Raw genomic sequence first — 26,372 nt, 5'->3', positions numbered from 1 at the left:
TGTAAAGCAAAGTTGGAGACCTATTGCAGATATATACTGCTATAGCAATCGCATCACCTTGGACTTTGACTTCTTCTCATCTTATTTCTTGTTGTTTGCCTTCTTGTTTCCCTCTCTTGCACTTGCAGTAAAAGCCTTAGTAAAGCTAGATACACTGGCATCCTTTCTCTTTGAGATGCTCATCATACTCCAAGACAAGTGGGGCTAGCTCCTCCCAAAGAAAAGTCTCTTGTATTGCGGAGGTAAAAAGACTAGTGTAGAAAATATCATACTTAGGAGATGGTAGTTGGATAAGGAGAATCCTTACCATGTCCTTCAAAGATATCGTCCATTCAAGGGATGCAAGCTCATCCTTCATGTCCTTAATTTTGTTGATGTGATCCTTCGTGAAAGGAGAGTCATCAACCGAGAGCATTTGAAGCTTCTTCTCCAAGGTAAAATGGTGGGCAAATTCTTTCGATGATAGAGAGAAGAAAGCTTTGTCCATAGTTCCGGTGTTGTCCTTAACCTACACACATGAAAAAGGACAGAATCCTATGGGCTTATAAAGAGAGAGGACTAGGCTTGAGAGTTGAGCCTATCCCAAAGGATTGCACTATCCATAGTTGAACCAACTGTGGGATCCTCCATGGGACGAGGAATAGGGGTAGTCACAAGAGTCCAAAGATCAAATGTGTCGAGGATACACTCCACTTTGCAGGACCAAAGGGAGTAATTAGATCCATCCAACAGATCTTTGGATAGAGAAGGGAGAATGGGCACCTAAACAAAAGGTACTATTATAGGCATCCTAAGGTTGGATGGAGGGGCCCCATGGGAGACTTTGAGAGAAGGGGGGAGGGGAAGGCTGGGGAAGGGGAAGGCTGCTCTGATCTTCGAGACCTTTCTTGTTAAGAATGGGGTTTTGGCCTCTAATCTTTGCGATGTTTATGACACCTGTTAGAGGGAGTATGAATAGTCTCCTCATTTGAGTCATCAAAACCATTGAACTTGTGATATTCCATGACTTGCAAACACACTAAATCTGCTGCATTTTGTTGTAGAAGAGTCCACCTGCAAAAGAAAAATTGTAGGTGTCCTGCTTTTGTCAAAAGCACCTGAGTAATGCTGCATGTAGGAAAATCTGCATTTTTTGTAGCAAATAGCAGGCTGGAAATTTGTGTTTTCAGCAACAGGGTAGTCTTCGTTGTTTGGAACTTCTGTGTCCTCGCTTAGGTGATGATACCATGTGAGAATGTGCAATGGGAGAGAAACATGAACATGGAGAGAAAGGAGAAGAGAGAGACAATAGGAAGGGAAGAGAAATCTGCACTGAATCTGAAATGAATGTTGAATACAGTTATGGACTGATTTATTGGTACTTGCAAGCAGCCCAAAGCGATAGTGAGGGCAGTAGATCAGGTTGAAGATGATGGCAGTACTAGAGATAGAGGCGGAGATGAATGTTAGAGTGTGCAACTTGCAAAAGAAAGACGAGGTAATCTGCCCATCAAGTGGGCTGGCTATATATAGCCATGATTCACCAAACCTGGCTGATTGCCAAATATGGCAGTGAAAATAGCAGTCAGCCTGCAAGAATGGCTAACCAGCCAAATTGGCCAATGAAAATGTTGACATGGCATAAACTATGGCTGACTTGATCAGCCTCATGATGCATAGGCTGTGCAACCCTTGGCAAAGCTAGAGAAATGGCTGCAAACAGTGTGAACACACCCCATAGTAACTAAAGAAGGAATGCACATAAACTGAATAAAGAGAAACAGTCCAAGGTTCAACTTCTTCGTTAGACTCTGATGAAGCTCACAACTAGGTGATGACTATCTGAGAAAATGGTAGACTAACAGAGAACCAGAGTATCGAGTCTGACAAGGCCATCAATAGAAAGGAGATGGAAGCTGAAGTTTGGAACATGGAGAGTTTCTGATACAGAGCTCTGAGATGGATGATTAGAAAACAAAGGCAAGGTGCCAATACCACAAATAGGTATTGATGAGATGTCACCAATCGTGACTATACCCTCCCATGTATGGATGCAAGGTCTTTGCTTAGTGTGGATACTTGGGATGTTCTTTGTGCTTCTGCTCTAAATTTGTACAGAGTCGAAAAATGACTCTGATTTCTTTTACTTTTTCTTCCCTTTCTTTTGTTTGGACTATCCTTTACCCAATGATGAGGTCCCAAAAGCTCGATTTTATGCACTAGGTATGTGAGAACTAGTCTCCTTGTGATGGGTATCTTGCTCTAGCACCATAAGGACTAGCTCCTCCCAAGTGATAGTATCTCGAGTATGAGAGGTGAGAAGACTCGTATAGAAATCATTATCCTTTAGTGATGGAAGATTTGACAAAAGCGTCATAGCAAGGTCTTGCGAAGTCAAAATCTTCCCAAGGATGCAAGCTCATCTCGAATCTCCTCTATCTAGTTGATGCGATCTTTTATCGTAGGGGAATCTGTGACAAAGAGGTATTGTAACTCAATTTGAGGGTCATCCAATGCCCAAATGTTTGAACCTGATAAGGATGCCAATTGGGTCTAGACCTCTACGGTGTTTTGAATAGGTCTTTACATGCATGGGAATATAGTTTGCACAGCTCAGAAAGAGAAATGAGTGGGCTTTACTTGGCTTTTACCTAACCACATAAAGTCACAGAGTCCATGGTAGATCCAACTTGGGAAGCCAAGATAGGTTGATGTTGACAACTTTGCAAAAGCAGGGAGAGAGGGTAGGATGGGCATGATGCAAGGATTTCGGAGCTGAGAGTGAATGTGCAGAAGGTTGAGAGCAGTAGAGTGAGAGAGTGAGCACGACACTTGATGTTTGGTACAAAAGACTAGCGTACCACTTTTAGGTTTTGAATATATATAAAGTACAACAAGTGAAGGGTGTGTTCACACCCGAACACGGTAAAAGGCATGTCGAGCCTTTATTCCCAACAATCTCCCACCTAAAGGCAACGTGCTTGAAGGTAGAGGAAAGAATCAACTAAGTTTATGTATATACAAAGCTGAAAGACACACATACTATCCAACCCCCATCATCTGGTGGCAATGAGCAAACCGCTTGGTTAGAAGACCCTTCATGAGGTCTGCAGGGTTATCATCTATATGTACCTTGACAAGCTCAATACCCTTGCTGTCAAGTACATCCGTGATAAAGTGATACTTCACCTTATGTGCTTTGTCTTTGCATGAAAGACAGGATTCCATGCTAGCATGATAGCACTCTGACTGTCATAGTGGAGGATAAGAACCTGTGTACTCTTAAGCTCTCTCACCAGACGTGAAAGCCATAAAGCCTCTTTGCATGTCTTTGTGGAAGCCATATATTCTGCCTCTATAGTAGACAATGCAACACGCTTTTGCAGCCTAGATATCCAAGAGATTGCTCCTCCTGTGAACATGAACACATATCCTGAAGTAGACTTCCTGCAGTCAGGATGGCCAGCATAGTTTGCATCCGTGAAACCGATAACGGATGACTTCTGCTTACCAAAGCAAATACACAAATCCTTTGTGCCCTTAAGGTATCTCATGATACCCTTCACTACTTTTCAATGGTTTTTGCTAGGATATGCCATGAATCTGCTAACCACTCCCACCACAAATGCAATGTGAGGACATGTAGCAACCATATCATACATCAAGCTACCAATAGCTGAAGTATAGGGTATCTTGGCCATTTCAGCTGTTCCATCATCTGATGTAGGGCTGTCATCTGCACTAAGTTTCACATATGGAGGCAATGGTACACTAATAGCTTCCCCCTCTCCATATTGAAAAGCTGCAGAACTTTTGTAATATTCAATTGTTCAAGGCATGAACATCCTTGCCTGCAATTAGCATGTCATCCATATACAGAACCAAGAGAATAAGACTGCCATCTGCTGCCTTCTTGGTGTATAAGCAGTGATAAACTTGAGAACGATGAAATCCCTGAGATTGCATGAATGTATCAAATTTGTGATATCATTCTCGTGGTGCCTGCTTTAGTCCATACAGAGTCTTGTTGAGTTTACATACCATGTGCTCTTTTCCCTTTGCAATAAAACCGTTAGGCTACTGCATATAGATTTCCTCATGCAGATCACCATGTAAGCAGGCAGTTTTTACATCCATTTGTATGAGTTTCATGTCCTTAGATCCAACCAAGCCCAAGATGGTTCGCAAAGTAGTCATTTTGACTACAGGAGAAAAGATTTCATAAAAATCAATTCCATGTTTTTACTTGTATCCTTTAGCAACTAAGCGTGCCTTGTACTTGGGCAAAGAACCAGAAGTGACTTTTGTTTTGTAAACCCATTTGCAGGGTAGCACTTTTTGTCCTTCTGGCAAAAGTACCAAATCACAAGTGCCATTCTTCATGAGAGATTCCATCTCTGATAGCATTGCTTTTTGCCATTTCTTACTATCCTGTCTGTCCATTGCTTCCTGGAAGCATGACGGTTCACCATAATCTGTTAACATGACATAATCAACCACATAGTTTACTCCAGGAACAAATCTATTTGGCTGTTTTTGCTCTCTGGTCGACCTACGGACCTAGTGGTCAAAATTTGCTAGCTGTTTAGCCTGCAAATCTGCATTAACAGCTTGCTGTTCTGCAGGTTCAACATGCTGTATAGTTGGTTCAGGTTGTTCTAGATACACATGTTCTTACTGAATTTGTGGGATATCATGGGCAAGATCCTGTTGATCATTTTCAGCATCATTGCTTGCATTTTCAGGGACATTTACAGCAGGTATTTGCTGCTGTTTAAGGGGCATTCTTTGTTGTCCTATTGGTACATCCTCTCGGAATACAACCCTTTTGACCTCCTGTGTTCTCTCGGGTTGTTTGTGCATGCGATCTTCCCGGAAGATGACATCATTGTTGCGTACTACTTTTCTCTTCTCGGGATCCCATAATCTATACTCCATCTCACATTCATCACCATATCCTAGGAAAATACATTTACAGGACTTTGGCTCAAGTTTACTGCGTTCTTCCTTGCGGATATGCACAAATGCCTCGCAGCCAAACACTTTCAAGTGTGTATACGAAGGTGGCTTGCTTGACCACGCTTCTTGAGGGACTCTTTCCCCAAAGACCTCTTTGGTGACTGATTAATCAAGTGTATGGCTGTCATAACAACCTCTGCCCAAAAACCATGGGGTAAAGCAGCATGCGACATCATTGTACGAACCTTGTCTTGAATGGTCCTATTCATACGCTCTGCAACACCATTTTTGGGCGGATTATGAGGAGCAGTAAGCTCCCTTTTAATCCCTTTGCTGTCACAAAAGTCTTGAAAGGATTTGGACACATATTCTCCACCATTGTCAGAGCGAAGACATTTTAACATCTTGCTGGTTTGATTTTCAGTAAGTGTCGGGAAATTTTTAAATTTATCCAAGGCCTTGTCTTTGCAACGGATTGGATAAGTCCATACTTTGGGGATAATCCGTTCAGATTGTATCAGCACACGTACCCAAGTGCATATACTTGGCAAATGCACAAATTGATGAAATTTTGCAAAAGCCCCAAATTTCTTGGGTCCATTGTGCACAAATTTCAATGAAATGGAAGAAATTTCACTAAAATGTGAAAAGCCCCAAAATTTCACGGGCAAATGTGCACCAATTTTGCAAATTTTGAGTCAGATTGTCCAAGTCTGCATTAAAGTTCCCAAAATTGGGAAAAGCCCCAATTTTTCAGGTCAGGCTTGCTCATTCTGCATGTGCGCGCGAACATCTAGTTGTTGGAGGGGAACAAATTTGAAATAATAAAATAATATGACATAAATTTGATTGCCATTTTGTGATTTGTGGCCCGTCTGGTCATGGGTGACTTGCGAACATGTCCGTCCTGTTTGGTCGCAGCCCGTCCCGTCCACCACTTGGTTCTTGTCACGTGTAGGTCCCGTGTGACCCGTCGTCGACCCATCGCCTGTCGCCTACTCTCCAACAGTTCGCTCGAACCGTCGTGTAGTCTTCGCCTAGCCCCCCCCCCTCGACCGCCAGTCTTTATGCTTGCAATAGGTGTTAACAAAGCTGCCACCTGTTGGTCCCAATGAAGACAACTGCATTGTCAGCAGTGACTGCTGGTCACGACTGCTTGCTTGTGTGAATCATTGGCTCTGATACTAGTTTGATGCAAGGATTTCGGAGTTGAGAGTGAATGTGTAGAGGGTTGAGAGCAGTAGAGAGATAGAGTGAGCACGACACTTGATGTTCGGTACAAAAGACTAGTGTACCACTTTTAGGTTTTGAATAAATAAATAAATAAATAAATAAATATGCGTGGACTTGAGGCCATGGAAGGGGAATAGGGAGAGAATGATAAGGTGGTTGGGAGGGAAACCGGTCATGGTCTGCTTCTCAATCTGCATCATGATTGTTGTCTTGATCTTGGGGTTTTTGTGATGATTCTCATAGTCAAAGTGGTTGGAATACCAGTCTTTGACTTGGTCATCACTTCAGCAGTCCTTGTGGACCTGATTCACATGATCCTGCCAGTCCGACTGGCCTGTCGTCTATGTCCTTCAAGAAAACCTGGAAAACACAAAGAAAAGGACTGCTGCTGGTGTAGACAACCTTGAAAAGGATGATGTCAGCCTGTGTGGGGTCCACTTAGTTGTGTATGGCAAATTTCCACTGTCATCAGCAGGTAGACTAGGGAGTATCTGGTGCTGATCAGTCAAAACCTTGCTGTTTAGTGTGCTCCAGGCTTGGATTTTCCGTGCCTATGTGCTTAAAGACCATTTTTGGCAATCACAATTACTGCATCTTACAAATCACCTTGTAAACCCTAATACTCAATTGTAAATCAGTCCCTCATTTGTTCCTGAATCCTCAATGCGTGCAATTCCAACTTCGAAATTGAACCTGCTCCCCTTGATCTTGCCGACTATTCCTCTCACAAAAATGGCCAGCCCAAACATAAAATTTCAATTGGGCTGCCCAAACTTTGAAGTGTAATGTCCTACACAAACTCTTGGCTAAGCTGTTAGATTTAATATTCTAACCACCCTTTTAGCCATTAGATTGAAAGCTTCACTTATGACCTTTGGCAATTTAATAATTCAAAGAGTGTGCCCATGTCCTACATTGCAAATCCAATGTCCAAGATGCCTAGATCTAGGAGTAAATTCAGATGCTTGTAACACTACCATTGTGAGTCCATTGTGGTTTTCACTCATGTCTTTCATTGAAGGGGTGTTGTAACTTGTACCTCTCCAATTGCTTTAGAACACTATGGATTTTTTTGCACTTAAATTTATATCTAATAGGAGTTACGTCTATGAACTTTAAAACATAAGATGTTATTGCTTAGCAAGCCTTTTTCAACAAGATAATTCGTATACTTTTTTGTTAACAGGCTACATTTGTTGTTGGTGATTACGACGATTATCTGCTGTTGGATGATGTAAGTTTATTTGCATTTATTTGTAGATGTTGACTTTTTTCAACTTGTGTCTATATTCCAAGTTAGCGTAAAAGTTTTTAATAAAAAGTGTTCAAGGGGTTTTTCAAGAGTAGAATGAAAATAATGGAATATGAGAGAGAGAGAGAGAGAGAGAGAGAGAGAGAGAGAGAGAGAGAGAGAGAGAGAGAGAGAGAGAGAGAGACACACACACACACACACACACAAAAAAAAAAATCTGCAGTGAAGAATACTGTATGAGGATGCAAAATTATATACGGGTGTGGAGAGAATATCTGCGTATGTCTCCACCTCGAAGATCTCGGTCTCTATCAGCCTTGAGGGCAGTCTCCACGGTCTGCAGCCTGAAATCTGTGAGACACAACTGATAGCGGCTGCTGGAAATAAAGCCTATAAATAGGCCGAAAATAATTCCCCAAATAATGCAGGTAATTGCAGCCGACTGGACAGCAGTTGTCCGACTCCTACGCCCAACTGCCACGTGGCACACATCTTGCCCCTATTGCCTGTTGCACAAGTTGCTCATGCTCCCCTTGCCAGTCCAAGGAATGTCCAGCTCTAACATGGTGGCCCTTACCAAGTCCCTTTCTCTGTTGCTTTCTAGTCTAAGTGATGCGGTCATCCCTCATGACTGCGTAGTGCTAGAGAGGGAGTGTGAGAGGGTTGTTAGATGGGGCCACTAAGCCTTATCTGTACAAGTATATAGGTACACAAGTTCCAGATAGGGAAGTCCCATGATGCATCAATTGAAGTTTGGTAGTTCAAATCGTGGAGTTGGGATTGACATCTAGGTTCATGATGGGTTGGTATTTGACAATGAACAGCTTTGCTCCTAGTCTTATGCTCACATGAGGGAACACTTTGGCAGTCTGCAGGAAATCCATGGTCACATATGTTTAGAGGCATTTTTGGCAGCATAGTCTTGTATGCTATTGCGAGATGTTGATAATGGACACAGAGACATGCTATAGTACTTCTCTATTTTTAGGAGCTGGTATGATCGACATTAATATCAGGTTCTCTTCGAGGTACCTTGGTAGTGGCTTGATTACCCACTACTTGGGTATCCATGGTTCTGCTCTAGTGGTTCTATGTTGTATGGATTGTTATGAGTCATTATCATTGTATCATTGTGTTGTATTAGATCACTCATGATCTAAGAGAGGGTGGTAGCAGGATTGTCACTTCATGTATGAGTCTGTGCATGCCTGATGGGTTGGGCACTTTTGTATGGATTTTAGGCATTTTTATTGTGGTCATTTCATGTAGTTTTTGGCATTTTATGCAAGTCCACTAGCATTTAATGCTGGCTGACCGATTGCTGATTATGGCTTATTTTGAGGCTATTTATCGTTGGGCTCCTCTTCCTCCTTATATACAGTCATCATCATTCTTCTAGTGGACTTCTTGTTGGAGAGAGGTGTCAGTGCTAGTGCCCACGCAGCCAGTGACTCATTGTTGTACGTGACTGTGTTGTGTCTAGTATATGGATTCCATTTCTTGAGGACATCTCTGAGTTCTCTTCCTTTGCAGTGGTCTTCTATTTCTTTCTCTTTTGTCTTGTATTTGACAGTTTATTTCAGCACTTGTTTATGCTTCCATCGGTGCACCACTTCTGATATGAAAAAGGGCCCATCATCATGGGGGGTGTAGGGAACTCGGCTCTAATAATCTCATGTGGTATGGATGGGTTGTTGTGGATCATATCTGAGAGCATAATGATCTATGGTCTCTCGATCTATATCCATAAGTATGTAGCGAGGCCAGGGGTCCAAATAGGTGCACCATACATCATGGCTAGTGTGACTAATGTGTCAAATAGCCATCTTTGTCTGTAAAAGGGGATTCTCGTCCTCCATCCTTTTCTCCCCCCGTTGTTGGGGCTCCCCAGTGGCATATCTCAATCCTTGTGGGGAAAAGTAGCAGAGGGCAATATACAACATTCAACTGTGGGAGATCTCTACCTTGATCCACATGTATTGTGTGTTTGGCTCTTGTGCCATGATTTGGACTCTATCTTGTAGATCTTGCTTGATTAATATCGCCACTTCTCCTGATCCTCGAGCGGTGCCTTGATGTCTCGTGCAGCTCTTGTATGTGGACTCCCGTACATATTCCTGTACTTTGGGCAATCCCCTCTCAGGACTCTGGTGTGTCGCTGTGACAAAATTCAGCTCATGGTCCTCCATCACCTTCTCCATCCTCCCTGGGTGTGTCCATAATGAGCCATTACAATTCCATATTGTCATTTGTATTTCAAAAATGTGTATCTCATAGGTCATGTATCCTTACCATCCGTTGAACATGGACAACTGTGACCTGATCAGACCGCTCTGCATGAGCGCTTCCTCTTTCAGCTATCACCTTATTGTTTTAGCCTCCAATGATTAACAACCAGTACATTTGAAAGGCACATTGTTGCATTTTGCCATATTCAACCTTTAGTGTTATGGAGATGTGAAATTTTGAGATGCTTTAATCTTGCTGATAACTTTTGATTAAGTTATTAATCAAGTGTGCAAGGTTGTTTAGCACATGTGATACACATGGCAGTTATTTCACGGTAATAGGCCAAGGACTTGAGGAGCTAGTGGGTGCCAAAGGCAAAAGTTGTAATAAATTATATTTGACAAGTACTAGGTGTGGTGCCTGGTGTCAGATGTGGGCTTAGACCAATTTATTGGCTACTAATGTCAGTGATAACATTAGAGACTTGACATTAATATAATTAAATAATGCTAGTCTAAGGGTCAATAACTGTGCAAGGATACTTCAAGACAAATTGGCCTAGCCCATTTAATTATTGATTGGTAGAATGATTTTTTTTGAACTCTAGAATAATTATTAAATTAAATTTCAAAATTAATATTCTGAAAATTAATTTAATAAGTTGGATAATGCTGAAAAATGGGATTAGAAGGCTGCCACTTGGCAAAACTTGCCCATGCAAGTGGAAAAAACGTTTTTAGGGGATGGTGGAAGTCTATTCTAGCCATTGTGAGAGAGAAAGAGGTTGTGAAAGAGCAAGAAGAGGCTGCTGATGTAATTTGCAACCACCATGGACCATTCCTACAGTAAGTGACAACAATTTGGAGCCCTCTGCAGCCCAAGGTCCTTCTGGTATAGGTGATAGCATATAGGAGGGGGCAACAATCTTTTCGGTGGTCCTAGACAAGTGATAGCTTCCATGACTGTTTGAGCAGGGCAACGATAATTTTCAGCATTTCTCATGATGGAACTCTAAAATTTCTCTCTCTACAATATTCTCTCTCATTCCCTAGCCATCTCTCAAGTTATCTCAGCATTTTCCACTAGTAGTTTGAGCCATCAGAGGAAGAGATTTCAGTCAATCTTTGTTGTAAACCGTAATTTACAGCAAAAATCAGGGTTTTGACAGTCGCCTCGAGATGTGCACTCAGAATCGAGAGCCTAGGACTTAAATTCCAGTAGGCTGAAATTGAGGAATTTCAAGGAGATTCAAAAGACTAGCCAACCAATATCAGATTTGGGACTGAATTTGTATTTCAAGGAGTAGGGTGAAGGCCAATCCCCAAGAAAACCAAGGGCAAATTGGTTTGGAGGCTTGTTGGTCAATTTTGACGGCAAGAGGCACTTGGAATAGCAAAGGAGATTAGAGGATCTCAGTTGTATTCCTTACATTTGCAATATAAGATAAGAAATATTGCAAGGGTCGCCAACTTCCAATGTCCAACATTAAAGTGGTAAAGTGTGCATTTTCGGTGTACAAGAAATTTATGCTTGCTGTAATTAGTGCTTAATCAGGTTATTTACCACCATATCTGAGAAGGAAGGTTGGGGTCATGGCTCCATTGCCAGGATACTATCAATTCCCTCAAATTGGTGGGTCTAAGGCACGTGATTAAAGGTTAGAAGCTTTGCTTTAGTGCTGAAATTGTATTCAGCTAAGCATTATAGCAAGAAAATCTTTAGATACTGAGATGGGACTATGTGGGGATGATACCTCTCAATCTGAAAATTCACAAAGTGTTGGGGAAAATGCAATGTTTGATCTCGGACAAAGGCACACAATACGGACAACAAGCTGATAATGTTGGTTTAGACCAAAATGTGGGTCCTTGTAGGCCTTCAAAAGCTGATAACTAGCAAGAGCAAGAGGAGTTTGATGACTATTTTAAAGATCAGCTGATGAGGTCAACTAAAATATTTGTGTAATTGGCAAATTATCCTCTGTTCTTGTACTTTTTGAATCCTTTAAAGGAGGGTAGTAAAGGCAAGAAGAGAAAATTGTCTTCAAGAGGTTCAGGAGAGCAAGATGCATTGAAGGAAGAGCCAATAGAACAACATGATGTTCTAAATGTGGGTAGTGAGCATAAACAAATGATGACAGTGGGGCAATTGATGCATAGCAAGTTGAACTTGGAGATGCCAATCCAATGCTTTTTGGAGAGCAGTGCATACATGCAATCATGGGGCAACCATGGTACTTTGGTGGTGGTAGTAGTTTCCATGCTACGGTGAGTCAAGGTCTCCACATATGGAGATGTATGACACTACTCCTTATGGTACGTAGCAACCAATGTGTGATATGCAAGGCTCAATGTATCCAGGTATGATTGGTAATATGCGTAACCCCATGTATAACAATGTTGGCATGATGTTGGGGCACAAAGTGGCAAGTTTGGCAATGCATTTATGTTGCCCATTGTGTTTGGGACTCATGGTATTAATGTTGGTCATGCAAATGCTTTGTACATTATTGGTCACGAGGAAAAATGTTGCTAGTAATGCATGCAATGTATGGGAAAATGTATCTTGGTATGGTTGGTAGTATGCAAATTCCCATGCACAGTCATGTTGCAATGCTCCAAAGTATGCAAGCACAAATGTTTTCTTATGCATCTGGTGCTTCTCGCATGTCAGGTACACGAGAAGCTAGTCAACTGGATGCAATGTTGCATATTAGTTAAGTTGGAATTGCAACAATATGAAAGTATAAAGCATCACAATGCTTAAAGGGGAAGAATGTCTGCCATGGGGTCATTACTTAGTGTACTAGTCACTATGAGATGTATGCAGATGAGTATGGTTGTTACCGTAGCTTGAGACTATACTTTTGCATTGGTTTGGGATCAATTCATGATTAGTTGGGCATGAGTGTTTGATAGTATGTCTGCCATGGGGTCACTACTTAGTGTAATAGTCACTATGAGATGTATGCAGATGAGTATGGTTGTTACCGTGGCTCTGAGACTATACTTTTGCATCGGTTTGGGATTAGTTCATAATCAGTTGGGCATGAGTGTTTGTCTCAGTTTTGAGATCAAAATTTGATAAGTTTCAGCTCAATTTTTGATCAGTTTGAGAACTGTTTATGGTCACTTTTGGGATCAGTTTTGCATCGATTGGTGATCAAATTTTGCGATCAGTTTGTGATCAGTTTGAGGTCACATTTGCAGCAGTTTGAGATCAGTTCTCAAATCAGAAAGCGTTTAGTTGATGATCAGATTATACTCAATTTTCAATGGTTTACAATTGGCTCCATAGGTAGCAACATGTGAATAAATGCCATTGAGAGTTTCAGCCATAGTTTATGCTGAAAATATGCTTTAATGTGGTTTGAAGCTAGAGTAGTTGAGAAACATGAGTTATGTTTTTATCCATTGGGTTTCTAGCAACACTTCTGGATTGTTTTTCAGATTTACATCATGTTTATGTTGGCAAGAAATTTTCAGCAAGGTTTGGGGCATGTGGCATGGTTAGACAACTGTGGTGAATATTGTGACTGTGATGCCTTATGGAAATTCTAGTACAGTGTGCTTTTCTTTTGGCACAACGTGGTGCAATCGAGGATGATTATAGAGTTTTCAAGGGGGAGGTTTGTCATGGGGATGTGAAATTTTAAGATGCTTAAATCTTGTCGATAACATTTAATGAAGTTATTACTCAAATGTGCAAGGTTGTTGAGTACGTGTGAGGCACATGGCGGTTATGTCATGATAATAGGCCAAGGATCCTGAGGATGTAGTGGTTGCCAAAGGCAAAAGTTGTAATAAGTTATGTCTTACAGGTAACAGGTGGTACTCGGTGTTAGATTTGGGCCTAAATCAATTTATTGGCCCTAATGTCAATGGTGACATTGGAGACTAGGCATTAATTAATTAATTAATGCAAGTTTAAGGGTCAATAATTGCTCAAGGATACTTGGAGGACAAATTAGCCTAGCCAATTTTATTATTGGCTGATGTAATTAATTTTTTTAAAGCACTAGAATAATTATTAACTTAAATTTTAAAATTAATATTTTGAAAATTAATTTAATAGCTAGATAATGTTGAAAAATGGGATTAGAAGGCTTCCACTTGGCAAAACTACTGCATGCAAATGGGAAAAACGTTTTTAATGTTTTTAGGGTTAGTGGAAGTCTAGTCTAGCCATTGTAAGAGAGGAGGTTGTGAGAGAGCAAGGATTTGTTGCTGATGTGATTTATAGCCACCATGGACAAGTTCTATAGCAAGTGAGATAGCAATTTGGAGCCTTCCAAGAGGAGGTGAGAACAACTCAAGGTTCTTTTGGTGTAGATGACAGCATACAGGAGGGGGTAACAGTCGTTCTGGTGGTCCTAAGTCGTAGGTGACAACTTCCATGGCTGTTTCAGCAGGACAGTAGCAGTTTTTTAGCATTTCTCGCAATGAAACTCTGAAATTTCTCTCTCTACGGCATTCTCTCTCATTCCCTAGCCATCTCTTAGGTTATCTTAGCATTTTCCAGCTGTTTGAGCCATCAAAGGGAGAGATTTTTGTCAATCTCTGTTGTGAAGCCAAATCAAAAGCATGCCCCCTAAGGTGGCATGTTCTTTGATGATTGCATATTTAGTGAAGATAGCGCGGTTACCAAGTTGAGTAAGGACATGAATTGGAAGGAGATGGAAACCCAGATTTAGAACATGGACTTCCTATATGGAGCTCTAATAAGGATGATTGAGAAGTAATGACATGGTGCCCACACCACAATTAGTACCACAAATAGACATTGATGAGATACCACCTACAATGATAGAGCCCTCCTAATGATAGATATCTTGGAGCCAATTATACTTGAATGTCATATGATTGGATGCAGTGCTATTGCCAACCAAGGCTTTTTTCAGGATGAGAGAGCTAAAGGAGAGTTCTTCACTCGATCAATGTGAAGGTGGATAGACTTTGTTGTAATTGTAGGGATAAACATAGATCTAGATGCAGACTCCTTTTCTCCATTCTTTGCACCTGGAGGAAGGTGACAATAATCCTTCTAGCATTTTTCCTTGAGATGTTAAGTCCTCACATCGTGAGGATACTTTGGATAGAACCGTTGTTACTCAATCTTAAGTGGGGCTCATTTTCTAGTTATCTTTTCAAATGCTATGAATTGGGATGTTTGAGTGCCATGCTATATCTCAACGGTTTTAGGACAATCTTTAGTTGGTGGAAAGATCATATCTTAATGATATGCTCGGTCCTTGGTCCATTTGTTGCACGACACAAGTGGTTGACACAAGCTTTCTGTTGATAAGAAAGCCAAGTTGATGGAGCTACAGGCACATTGTGACAAATTGAATGAGCTCATCGATTCTTTCCTCTTTCTCTTTTACTTTAAGCCGTCATTGCTCACATCGAGCAATTAACTGTGGCTTGGGAGATATGATTGGGGTTAGATCAAATATACAATCAGATGACTGTTATGAAGCGAGTATCTCTAGGGGTTTAAATGCGGACCTTGAGTCTCAACAAGTCTTCTTCTATGTGGGAGCATGTCAATAAGCTTCGACAATTGTAGATGTAGGTCCAAAACGTAGGGAAGGTGATTACCTTGGAGGACATGGCAATAGCTCTTCTTTTCCAGTTACTGCTCCGATTCAGTGCATTCTATTTTGTCTTGATTGCTTTAGGGTGGACCGAGACCCTTAAGTGGGAGGAGTTGATTTTGATGGTCTTGGACCAAGAGGAACAACTCAAAGGTCAGAAGACTCCTAGGTCAGAGGATTTGACCAGTGGGTCTTTCGAGCAAAGAGGCAAGAACAATAGCAAGACGAAGAAGGATGAGAAGTCAAAGCAAGATAAAGGCAAGGAGTCTACTTGTCACATATGTGGCAAAACAGGTCATTGGAAGAAGGATTTCCCTAACAAGGACAGGAAGGACACCAAGAAAGTGAAGACTACAAAGGACTTAGGAGTGGTGGTTGCTTCTTCATTGGCCGCCTTTCTCCATTTGGGGATGCTTGAGAATGTTCCTTCGATAACCACTAATGTAGCAATGTTGACCCCATAGTCTTGTGAGGGGATTATGAATAGTGGCGCTTTCCGCCACGACTTCTTAGATGGTATTGCTTGTACGTGTTCGATGCATAGGCAAATACTCATAGGTGACAGCTTTCTGGACCTGATTAAAGGCAAAGGTGATGAGCAAGATTGGTGCTCTTGGATTGACATTCGAGTTTGATAAGGACTCACGAGTTCTTGATGGGGTATCTTGACAGGTTCTTTGTGTAGGTCATGAGGAGAATGGAGTCTACAAGATGTGGTCTTCATCCTTTTTTTTTTTTTCACGAACTTAGAGCTTTGGCATGCTCTACCACGAGTACCTTTGAAAGGCATCTTGTGGTCAGCTTGTGTATGGATTGCCAAAGATTGGGGTGAGCCACCCGGCATGTGTATCTTTTGTTCATAGCAAACAACATAAAGATACTATTCCTAGCAAGGTTATACGAAGGGCTAAGGAGCCCTTGGAGCTTGTTTCGACATACTTGTGTGGACGGATGTAGATGGATTTCGTTAAGGGAAGTTTGTATTTTATACTAACAGTTGATGATTTTAACAAGATGACATGGGCGTACTTCTTGGAGTTTAAGTTTGAAGCGTTCTCACACTTGAAGGATTGGTTGATCTTTGAGGAGAACATGTTTGGCAAGAAACTCAAGACTTTGTGTTTTGACCATGGAGGGGGAGTTTGCCTCCCATGAGCTAATTTGTTTTTGTGTAGATCATGGCATTAACCAGGAGTTTGCTAGTACGAATACACCTTAGGAGAATGGCATATTGGAGCAGAAGAATTGCATTGTGCTCGAAATGGCGCAAACTATGATGGAGTATCAACACCTCAATGTTCATGGGCCACTACTATTCACATCCTTAATTGATCCCCTATATCGGTTGTGATTGGTATGAAACCTTTTGAGGCTTACTTTGGCAGATGTCTCTTATTTCAGGGTATTTGGGTGTGATGTTTATGTTCACATCCCAAAGAAAAAGAGGGACAAATTTGAGCTAGCTTCCAAAAGAGCGGTGTTCATGGGATATAGCTTGTGAAGAAAACTGCTAGGGTTTGCACCGAGGAAACACAGAGTGTACGACCAGACAGAAACACAAAGAGACAAACATAGACACAAAAAGCAAAACTCAAACCCCAAACGCAAAACTCAAAACTCAAACCCTAAGCGCAAAACTCAAAACTCAAACACAAACAGAAAAAGGGAGAGAAGAAGACAACTTTGAAGTAAATGAATAATGCAAATGAATGTAAGAGTGTACAGATACTTAAGGGCAGAGTAGTGTGTCGGAGAGTGGCATCCACCCTGGAGATGGATCCCAAGTCTGTGACCACCAGTCAAACCGTGAAGAGAGAGGAAGAACACCAAACACTGATCACCAAAGTGTAGGCGACTGTAGAGGATGATGCCGGATGATGAAAACGCCAGTAGAAGGCTGTAAACACAAATGCTAGGTGGAGGAATGCTGTCCACCAAATCTAGCAAGTCTTAAAATTGATTTGCCCCTTAATTTGCTCGAGCAATTGGCCTTCACTGACTCCTTGGGAAATGAAATTTGCCCCAAATTCAAATGTTGGCCGGTCCCTCACTTGAATCTTGCTAAGAACTAATTCTCAGCCCTAAAAATTCAAGTCTTGAGGCTTCAATCTTCTAGCATGCTTTCTAAGGTTGCTGTCAAACCCTAGTCTACAGCAACAAATAAAAATAAAAATTTTCAGCCTCCATGGACTAGAATGCTAAGATCTTCGAAGTAAGGCTGGGAAATGGCTGGAGAATGAGAGAGAAAATCTAGACTTTCATCGTGAGAAAATCGAAGAAATCAGCTACTGCCCTGTCTAGACAGCCATGGAACTTGTCTCCATTGATGGAACACTGGATACGATGTTTCTTTAGGTGAAACAGTCCTTAAATTGCTGTCACCTACTACTATAGTCTCTTCACGACATGTCACCTGCTCCCTGAGGGTCTCTTGCTGGCTAGAAATGGCAGGTCAATTGTTGTAGCAACTATGGCAACCTTCTCTTTGTCTCTCTCAACTTGCACAAAGCTGAAATGACCCTCTCTCTCTCTCTCCCCCAAGCCACAATCACATCTTTCCCACTTACATGGGCAAGTTTTGCCAAGTGGCAGCCTTCTAATCCCATTTTCCAGCATTATTGCATTATTAAATTAATTTTCAGCTTTAAAATTCCAAAAACAATTTAATGATTATTTAAGTGTCCAAAACTTTAGTCTAGCAACCCAACAATTAAATTGGCTAGGCCAATTCATCTCCCAAGTGTTTCTAAGTCTTCTTTAGCCCTTGGATTGGTATTAAGTACCACTAAATGCCAAATCCCTAGTGTCATCAACTGACACTTATGGCTAATAAAATGTCTTAGGCCAATTTCTGGCACCAAATACCACCTAGTATCTGTGCAACATTACTTTAGACAACTTTTGTCTTTAACATCCGCTAATTTCCTCAGGTCATTGACTCATAAAAGTGAAATAATCTCAGTTGCACTTAACATGCACAACACATACTTAAAACATTAAGTAAAGCAAGTAAAATTTCACATCCTCATGACATCGCATGTTGGCCTATTTCTTGCCCCATGGACTGCGAGTCCAAGCTACCCGCTAGAGAGCTGCTTTCCGCGTTCTACACTATCCATAGGGGACTCAATCCTACAGGATCATGTATGGAGAGAGATGTTAGAATATAGGCATGGGAATCCACCCTAAGCAAGGGACTATAAGGCTAGATGTATGTGAATGGCCTTAAGGGGCAGGGGAAGCCCTAACCTTAGCTTGGCAGAGGCTATATAAACAGCCTATGGGTCACTATCAGTTGTGAGAGAGTGTACCCAAGTTGTACTTTAAGCAACTTAGTAAGCAAGATTTTGTTCTTATACTTTGGGCTCTCATCTCCCTTGTGCACATTCTTTATGTTGCAAACTGTGATTTTTCACATGGTATCAGAGCCTCCTCCGATCCTTTCAACTTCCTCTATCCTCAACTTCACTAAGTGCACATGATTTTCATCATCTTCATCTTCTCCCTCTTATCTCCATAGCCAAACCTTGACCCCCTGACCTTGGAGGACCTAGAGAAGCCAAAGGAGAGCATTTCAGCTCCTGACTTGTACTAAAGACTTCTTCCCCAACACAAGGCGAATTGGCGTGGCACATCAGAGGGCAAAATAAAGCATCGTGGAGGGCAGCATTGAAGAAATCACAAATCAGGCGCAGAATTCGCAGCCTCATGTTCATCTCCTTGGCGCGGCCTGTAGAAGACGCAATAATGGCAGGCGTCTTGGGGCAATGATAGCCCCCCAAGTGGGCTTTCAACCCTAAAAGGGTTTGGCAAAATTCTATCTCTGCTTGCCACACAGAGGCAAACCCTAACCGCCTGTCTCCTGGCAGCCATAGCCAAACCTCAAGCTTTCTTTACATTTCAAATTTTTCCACTACTGCTATCAGTAACAGTGATTCTAATCAATAATTGATCTTCTTCAAAGTTAGTTGAAGATTTGAAAGTTCTATTTCAAAGCCTCTTACCCTCGGTGGACCTCCTTAGTTCATAAAACAATCCACATCTCACACCTCAAGTGGCATAAACTTTGAGATGAGTGCTTATAAGCACTAATATTGCATTTTACAATCATATTGCTAGCTGGATATTGACTCAATCTGGTTTTTTATAAGAAAATCAAATCCATCAAGTGCTTTATGTCATTTACCTCTTCTTGCTTGGTTGTAAGGCTATGTGTACAACTATAAACACATAGACCATATCCCAATATTAGTCTGCTACTGGTACATCAAAGATATGAGTGTTATTGTACTTTCCTGTGATTCATCCAAGAGCATAGAGTTGATCAATAAGCCGTGCTCCACCAAGAACTCCTCTAATAGGCCACATTATCGGGAAGAGCGTGAAGTCCAATCAAAGCTCACCTCGTTGAAACCCAGGAAAACAGTAAAACTTAAATCAAGAGTTGTTCGAAGAACAAGACCTCCTAAATCCTATCTTGAGATATTGCATATGTATGATTTTCAACCGTTTTCAACTCTACAACTTTAAAAGTTGGCTATGAGTTCTGCTATTTGGTTGTACTTGGCCACCTGTAAAGGACTAGACACTGCCATTGCTTAAAGAAATAGGTAAGACCTTTCAAAATGGCCATGGCCTATGCAGATGTAAGGCCTCAAATTCGCAAGCTCAATGGAAAAGATTTCCATCCTTGGCAAATCTTGAAAAAATACAAAATGATGAAAAGAGACTATTGGCCCTTTATCAAAGGGACCGAAGTTATTGACCTATCCAATCCCCTTGATGTAGAAGATGATGAAAGAGCTCAGGCCATCGTCATGCTTCTTTTAGATGAATCTTTAATTCATCATATTGACCAACTCTCCACTGCCAAGGAGAAGTGGGATGAACTTGAAAGGCTCTACTGTGCTATAGGAAAGAACTCCAAGATCTTTCTAAAGATTGAGTTTTTCAGCTTGGAATACAAACAGGGAGAATATCTAAGCAAGTTTATTTCACATATGAAGGGGCTTATGGCATAGCTTGCCTCCGTTCAAGCACCCATTCATTATGAAGATGCCATTGCCATCCTTCTAAAGTCTGTAAAGAAGGTTTTTCCAACTCTTGTGACTACCCTAACTAATATTTCAAACCCACCTTGGCAAGTACCATCCAGTCTTGTTTGGATGAAGAGAAAAGAAACCATACTGAAGGAACTTCAGCATTCACTTCCCGTGAGCAAGTGTTAGTCCATACCGCTTCTACTAAGTGCTCCTTTTGTCACAAAAAAGGGCATATTGTAAGCAATTGCTGAAAGAAATATCCTGACAAAATGAAGTGCAATAAATGCAAAAAGATCGGGTATATCACCAGTAATTGTCCCAGTGTTCCTGAAGTACCTAAGGAATTGGAGGCCAACTTTGCCTCTCAATCCACAGATGACCGACTCTTTTGAGTCTTGTAACATTCTCTACCTATGAATATCCTTGTAGCTTGATTTATAAAGGCATCCCATTTGATTGAGGGGGGAAACTTTAACATGTCTTATGATGCAATGCCACCCTGGCATTGAGGGGGAGTGTTAGAATATAGGCATGGGAATCCACCCTAAGCAAGGGTCTATAAGGGTAGATGTATGTGAATGGCCTTAAGGGGTAGGGGACACCCTAACCCTAGCTTGGCAGAGGCTATATAAACAGCCTATGGGTCACTATCAGTTGTGAGAGAGTGTACCCAAGTTGTATTCTAAGCAACTTAGTAAGCAAGATTTTGTTCTTGTACTTTGAGCTCTCATCTCCCTTGTGCACATTCTTCTTGTTGCAAACTCTGATTTTTCACAAGAGAGACATGCTTAGTAGATGAAGTGACTCCAATTAGCCAAATGATGTGGATTTGAGACAGTTCACTACAAGTTATACCTTCTCCCTTGAATCAAGAGCTATCTCTTGGAGCAGTAAGAAGTAGCCTATTGTGGCCCTTTCTTCTACAGAGGTTGAGTATCATGCCCTTTGTTCTATAACTATGGAGGCAATTTGGCTCCGTCATTTGTTGGCGAAGATTGGCTTTCCATAGATAGGACCTATAAAGCTACACGTGGACAACTAGAGAACCCTCACTCTGGCGAAGAACCCCATGTTTCATGCTCACATAAAGCACATTGAGGTTCAACACCACTATGTTCCACAGCAAATCATGGATTTCGAGTTGGTGGTGGCCTACTATCTCACAACCGACAATGCAGCAGATCTCTTCACGAAGCCTTTATCCAAGGCTTCGATCTATTAGCAGTCATGTTTGTCATGCCGTGCCATCTCTTGCCTGTGAGCCTCAATCCGAGTCAGATGAGGACTTTAGGAGCTTGTCTATCACTTGTTTTGACATAGAAGGTAGATCATTATAGAGGACTCAGATTATCGCCTTTCAGTGCATTTTCTACTTCAGTCAGAATTTTGTGAACATTTCTTGCGCATATAGTGCTTTCCACGGTCTACCTATACCTACCGAACATTGTCATTGTCATCTACAATTCTTTCGAGGTTCACCTCTATTTTTTTGGCATTTTATTTGTCATTGATCAGCATTCATTGTTGGTCAACCAATATTTATGGCCTCCCTTGATGCAAGTCGGCCATTTTTGGGCATTTTTTGCTATATATAGCCTATCCCTCCCATCATTCATTCATCTTCCTCCTTTCTTGACAGGTGACTCAGACTCTATCATCTTGCTACGTCTTTAGTGCTACAATCATCATCGGCCTAATCTGGTGCCCTCACTGACACTGTGGGCTACGTGCAAGGATTGGTCAGTCTCCTTCCGCTTTCCTATTTGTATAAGCATTCTTTCTTATTCAGTGCAGATTTCATTCTTCTTTTCTTGCACTCTCTCTCTCCCCCTTTGTTTCTATGTTTTCGTTCCTTTCCATTGCGCACTCTCACATGGTATCATTGTCTGAGAGACACAGAGTGTCTGATTCTTACAGAGAAGGCTATCCACATCTGCATTATGCTGAAAACACAACTTTCCTTTTGAAAGAGACAACTTTGTGCAAGCGACAATATTTCTCCCCCAAGTGGACCTTCTACATCGACTTCCTTGTGATCTTGTAGCCTTTTCCTCCTATTTTCGAGCTGTCTACCACCAAAACACAAATGTCTTACCACCAGCTTCACGGCTTGATGATAGAGATGAGGAGCTTTCTCACGTAGATCATGAAGAACAAAAGTCACCTAGCCCATTTGTTTAGGAACCCTCTCCTCCCCGTTCTCTCCATGTCTCACAGAAGGCCCGTTCTGTTGGTCTCCATATGCCATCCATGGCACCCTTTATACAGGTGCCCATACTCCCTTCTTTACCCAAAGAGGACTAGCTTGATGGTTCAAACTACTCGCTTGGTCGTGTAAGGCGGAGTGTATACTTGATACCTTCGATCTTTGGGAGTTTTTCACCCACCCTATTCCCCGTCCTATGGAGAATCCCACCCTTTGATCATCGATGGATCATGCAACCTTATGGGATTGGCTCAACTCTAGAACCTGATCTTTCCTCTTTATGAGCTTACACAATTTAGTCCTAGTGCATGTGCGCAGGTTGCGAAAAGCAGCGAAAGTGTAGACAAAGCTTGCTTCTTTGTACCATCAGAAGACATTTGCGCACCGGATTACTCTCATGAAGAAATTATGGATGATCGTTTTTAATGATTCTCCTTCCATGAAGGATCATATTAACAAGTTGGAGGATGAGTAATGAGCTTGTGTCCCTTGGCAAGATGATCTCTTCAGAAGATATGGCTGTGATTCTTTTGACTCAACTACCATCGCCCCGGTTTGATGTTTTCTACACCGGCCTTCTTACATCAAGGACTTGTGAGAAGCTTCTATGAGAGGAGCTTGCCTTCTTGTTTTGGAGCATGATGAGCATGCCAAAGACGTTGCCAATGAATCCACCTCCACTAAAGCTTTTGTTGCAAGTTCAGGAAGGGGGAAGAAGAAGAAAGAAAAGTCAACGACTAAAAGACAAGAGAGTTCTTTAGGCTCTTACTCCGACTCGGAGAAGCCTAAATGCCAATATTGTGAGAAGGGGACACATCCATGGGAGAAATTTTAAAAGAAGTACCCTCACCTTCATCCAAAGGCAAAGGATGGAGCTAAAACATCCAAGCCTTCTACCTCTACTCTAACAGTTACCCATGAGTCAGTGCTCCTTCATATTGTTCAGTTGGAGGAGCCTTCTTCAATGGTTGTCTTGTCTTCTGAGAGGCCTTGGTTGGTTGATAGTCGAGCTTCTAGTCATATGACTCCACAAAGTGATTTGTTGCAGGATCTACACCCTTCTAAGGGTTTCGTCACTATTGATGACATTGCATCAGTGTCTTTGTGGTATTGGCACTTTGTCTTTGTTTCCTAACCGCGCTTCATGCCCCTTCCATAGGCCCTTTGTGTTTCAAACTTGAACTTTTCACTCCTCCCAATTTATGGCCTTATTAGGCTTGGTACTACCCAAGTTATCTTCACCGAGCAAGCCGTTTGTATTGAGGATTCTTCTACAGGAGCTGTTATCATGACAATTTGGCAGGAGAGTTGGCTTTACAAGCTCCATTCTCCTTCTCTTATGCAGGGTCCTCTGAGATAGTTGTCTATTGCTACACTCCTTCCCACTTCTGCACCACCTATCTCATAGGTTCCTTCCCATTCCCCACCCCCTCCTCCAATGGTTCCCTCATTCCCCCCATGTCTTTTAGAAGGGGATGATCTTGATGATGCAGCTATGGATTCCCTAGCTCCTAGTAATTTAGAGGGGGCTTCCCAAGATCGCCAGGAGTTTCCTCATCGGTAGTCTACATCGACAGACTTCATCGACATTGGCATTCTTCTTGCTATCCCAAGATCCATTTCATCCTTGGCCTTCCGCCAAATCTAGGATCTAAGAGGGGTTAGTAGTCATGTTTGTCATGCCTTGTCACATCCTACCTATGAACCTCAGTCTAAGTTAGATGAGGACTTTAGGAGCTCTGACGTGTCTATCACTTGTTTTGACAGAGGAGGCAACTCATTCTATAGCACTCAAATTATTGCCTTTCACTGCATTTTCTCCTCCAGTCGAAATTCTATATGCATTTCCCGGGCAATTACTGCTTCCCATAGTCAGCTTACACCTGTCGGACACATTGTCATTGTCATTTGGGATTTTTTCAAGGGTCATTCCTATTTTTCTAGCATTTTATTCGTCATTGACCAGCATTTAATTTTGGTTAGCAAATATTTATGGCTTCCCTTGATGCAGGTCAGCCATATTTGGGCATTTTTGGCTATATATAGCCTACCCCTTCCATCATTCATTCATCTTCCTGCTTCCTTGGCAAGTGCACACTCCAATTGTGTCATCTTCCTCCATCTCTATTGCTGCCGTTACCATCAGCCTAATCTAGTGCCCTCAGTGATGTTGTGGGAAGCGTGCAAGGACTCATCAGCCTCCTTCCACTTTCCCATTTGTATCAGCATTCTTTCTTGTTCAATGCAGATTTATTCTTCTTTTCTTGCAGTCTCTCTATGTTCCTTTGTCTCTATATACGGCATTCGGAACATCTGGCGATCCACCTTCATCATCTCAGCCAACAGGTCCCATGTCAGGTTTGTACAATCTTTTTGAGTTGTATGAATCAAAACCCTTGCATGTTTCTTCTTTTGAGGTGCAAGATCTGGATGGCTTTGTGTATGTGAACTTTAATAGAGGGGGCTCTCGAAACAGACGGAATTCAAGTACATCTACAACTTCTGTTCCATCTGAGTATGTAACACACACTTCTCAATTCCCTTCCATTCCACCCTCTTCTATATCACACCTCGATCACCTCTCATCATCTTTCCAAAATCTTGAATTACACTCCACATCCGCTTCACACACACTAGGGATTGGATCTTCCATCTCCGCTCCTAGCACCTTCTCCTTCTCTACCCCATTCTCTACCTCTTTGCACCATGGTACTTCGTTAGGGGGAATGCCACCGTTTAACATAGTGCCTCTCACCTTTCCGCAAATAAGTTCACCCACAGCACCTGGGGTGGCTGTGATGGGCATCCCCCTCACTATCCCCAACTTCACATCTCACATGACCACTCGGACATAGGGATTTCCATCCTCAGCTTATGGTGCGTCTTCACACTCTCCTTGGGTTACACCTCTGCAAGGATTCGCATCTTCTGCTCCACATATTCCCATCCCACCTCCTTGGGTTACTCATGTGGCTACCATGTCCATGTCTAGTCAGCACATCCCTACCTATGAATCCACCTTGCACACTATCTGCATGCTTGGTGGGCACTCTGGGGCCCGTTCCCAAGTGCACTTCACTCCCTCATCTTACCCGCATTACACTTTTTCACACTACCCATCTCCGAGCACTCCCACTCATGTTGCAACGGCCAAGAATGCCTTCACGGATAAGACACGTTTTAACGGGTCGAATTTCACCACTTGGTCGAATTTTATGCAACAAGTGCTTGAGTCTCAAGGCCTGGGACCTTGTCATTGGTCTAGAGCCTATGCTGGTAGCTAACCCTGACTACGTCCGTCAATGGAGGGCTCGCAATGCCACAGCCAATGTTGAGCTGATGCAAGGATTGTTTCTTGAGTTTCACTCTCAATTACAGCACTTCCCGCTCGCGTCAAAGCGTTGGAGTTACCTTCTTGACCATTATGCAGCCCGAAATCGTACTTAGTGCATTGATCTCAACTTTGAGCTTCAAGAATTCTCTATTAAGGAAGGGGATGATTTGAAAGTCGAGCTAGGTGAATATAGGCGGTTACTCGTTGAGTTCGCCACTACTGGCTCTCCAAAGTCAGACGACGATCAGGTTACATTCTTCTTCAATAAGTTGCCTGAAAAATACTTCAATTTCATTCAGCACATCATCTCACAGCCTTAATTGCCAACCTTCCACGAGTTTGAGTGCCAGTTCTTGCGCAACACGAGGCTGGATGATCAAGTCCACAAGAAATCCTCATCACATCCTTATTCAGACAAAGGGGGTTGGTTGCCTCTTCTTTGGGTAGGAAACCAACAGTGGCAAGAACTCGCACAATGTGAAGGCAAGCCAATCAAAGGGCGACTTCTCTTCCTTAGATGTAGAACCAAAGAATCTAGACCT

General features: G+C 42.1%; 1 protein-coding gene across 3 annotated transcripts in view; it reads left to right on the top strand.

Annotated features, from left to right (window-relative positions):
• Positions 1-26,372, top strand: part of LOC148020073 (V-type proton ATPase subunit e2-like) — a 78,814-nt gene that overhangs the window by 39,228 nt on the left and 13,214 nt on the right. For all 3 annotated transcript variants that reach the window (XR_015694987.1, XR_015694986.1, XM_087700894.1), the window contains exon 2: positions 7,358-7,405. Coding sequence is in view for 1 of the 3 variants with exons in the window: in XM_087700894.1 (XP_087557020.1) it covers positions 7,358-7,405 (48 nt within the window). In the remaining 2 variants the exon portion in view is untranslated. The remainder of the gene's footprint in view (positions 1-7,357; positions 7,406-26,372) is intronic.

Source organism: Lygodium microphyllum, chromosome 19 (genome assembly GCF_053477565.2).
Source record: "Lygodium microphyllum isolate KBCC chromosome 19, Lygodium_microphyllum_v1.1.10, whole genome shotgun sequence".
NCBI classification, from domain to species: Eukaryota; Viridiplantae; Streptophyta; class Polypodiopsida; order Schizaeales; family Lygodiaceae; genus Lygodium; species Lygodium microphyllum.
Note: the sequence above shows the minus strand (reverse complement) of the source record. Positions and strands in the feature narration are given on the sequence as shown.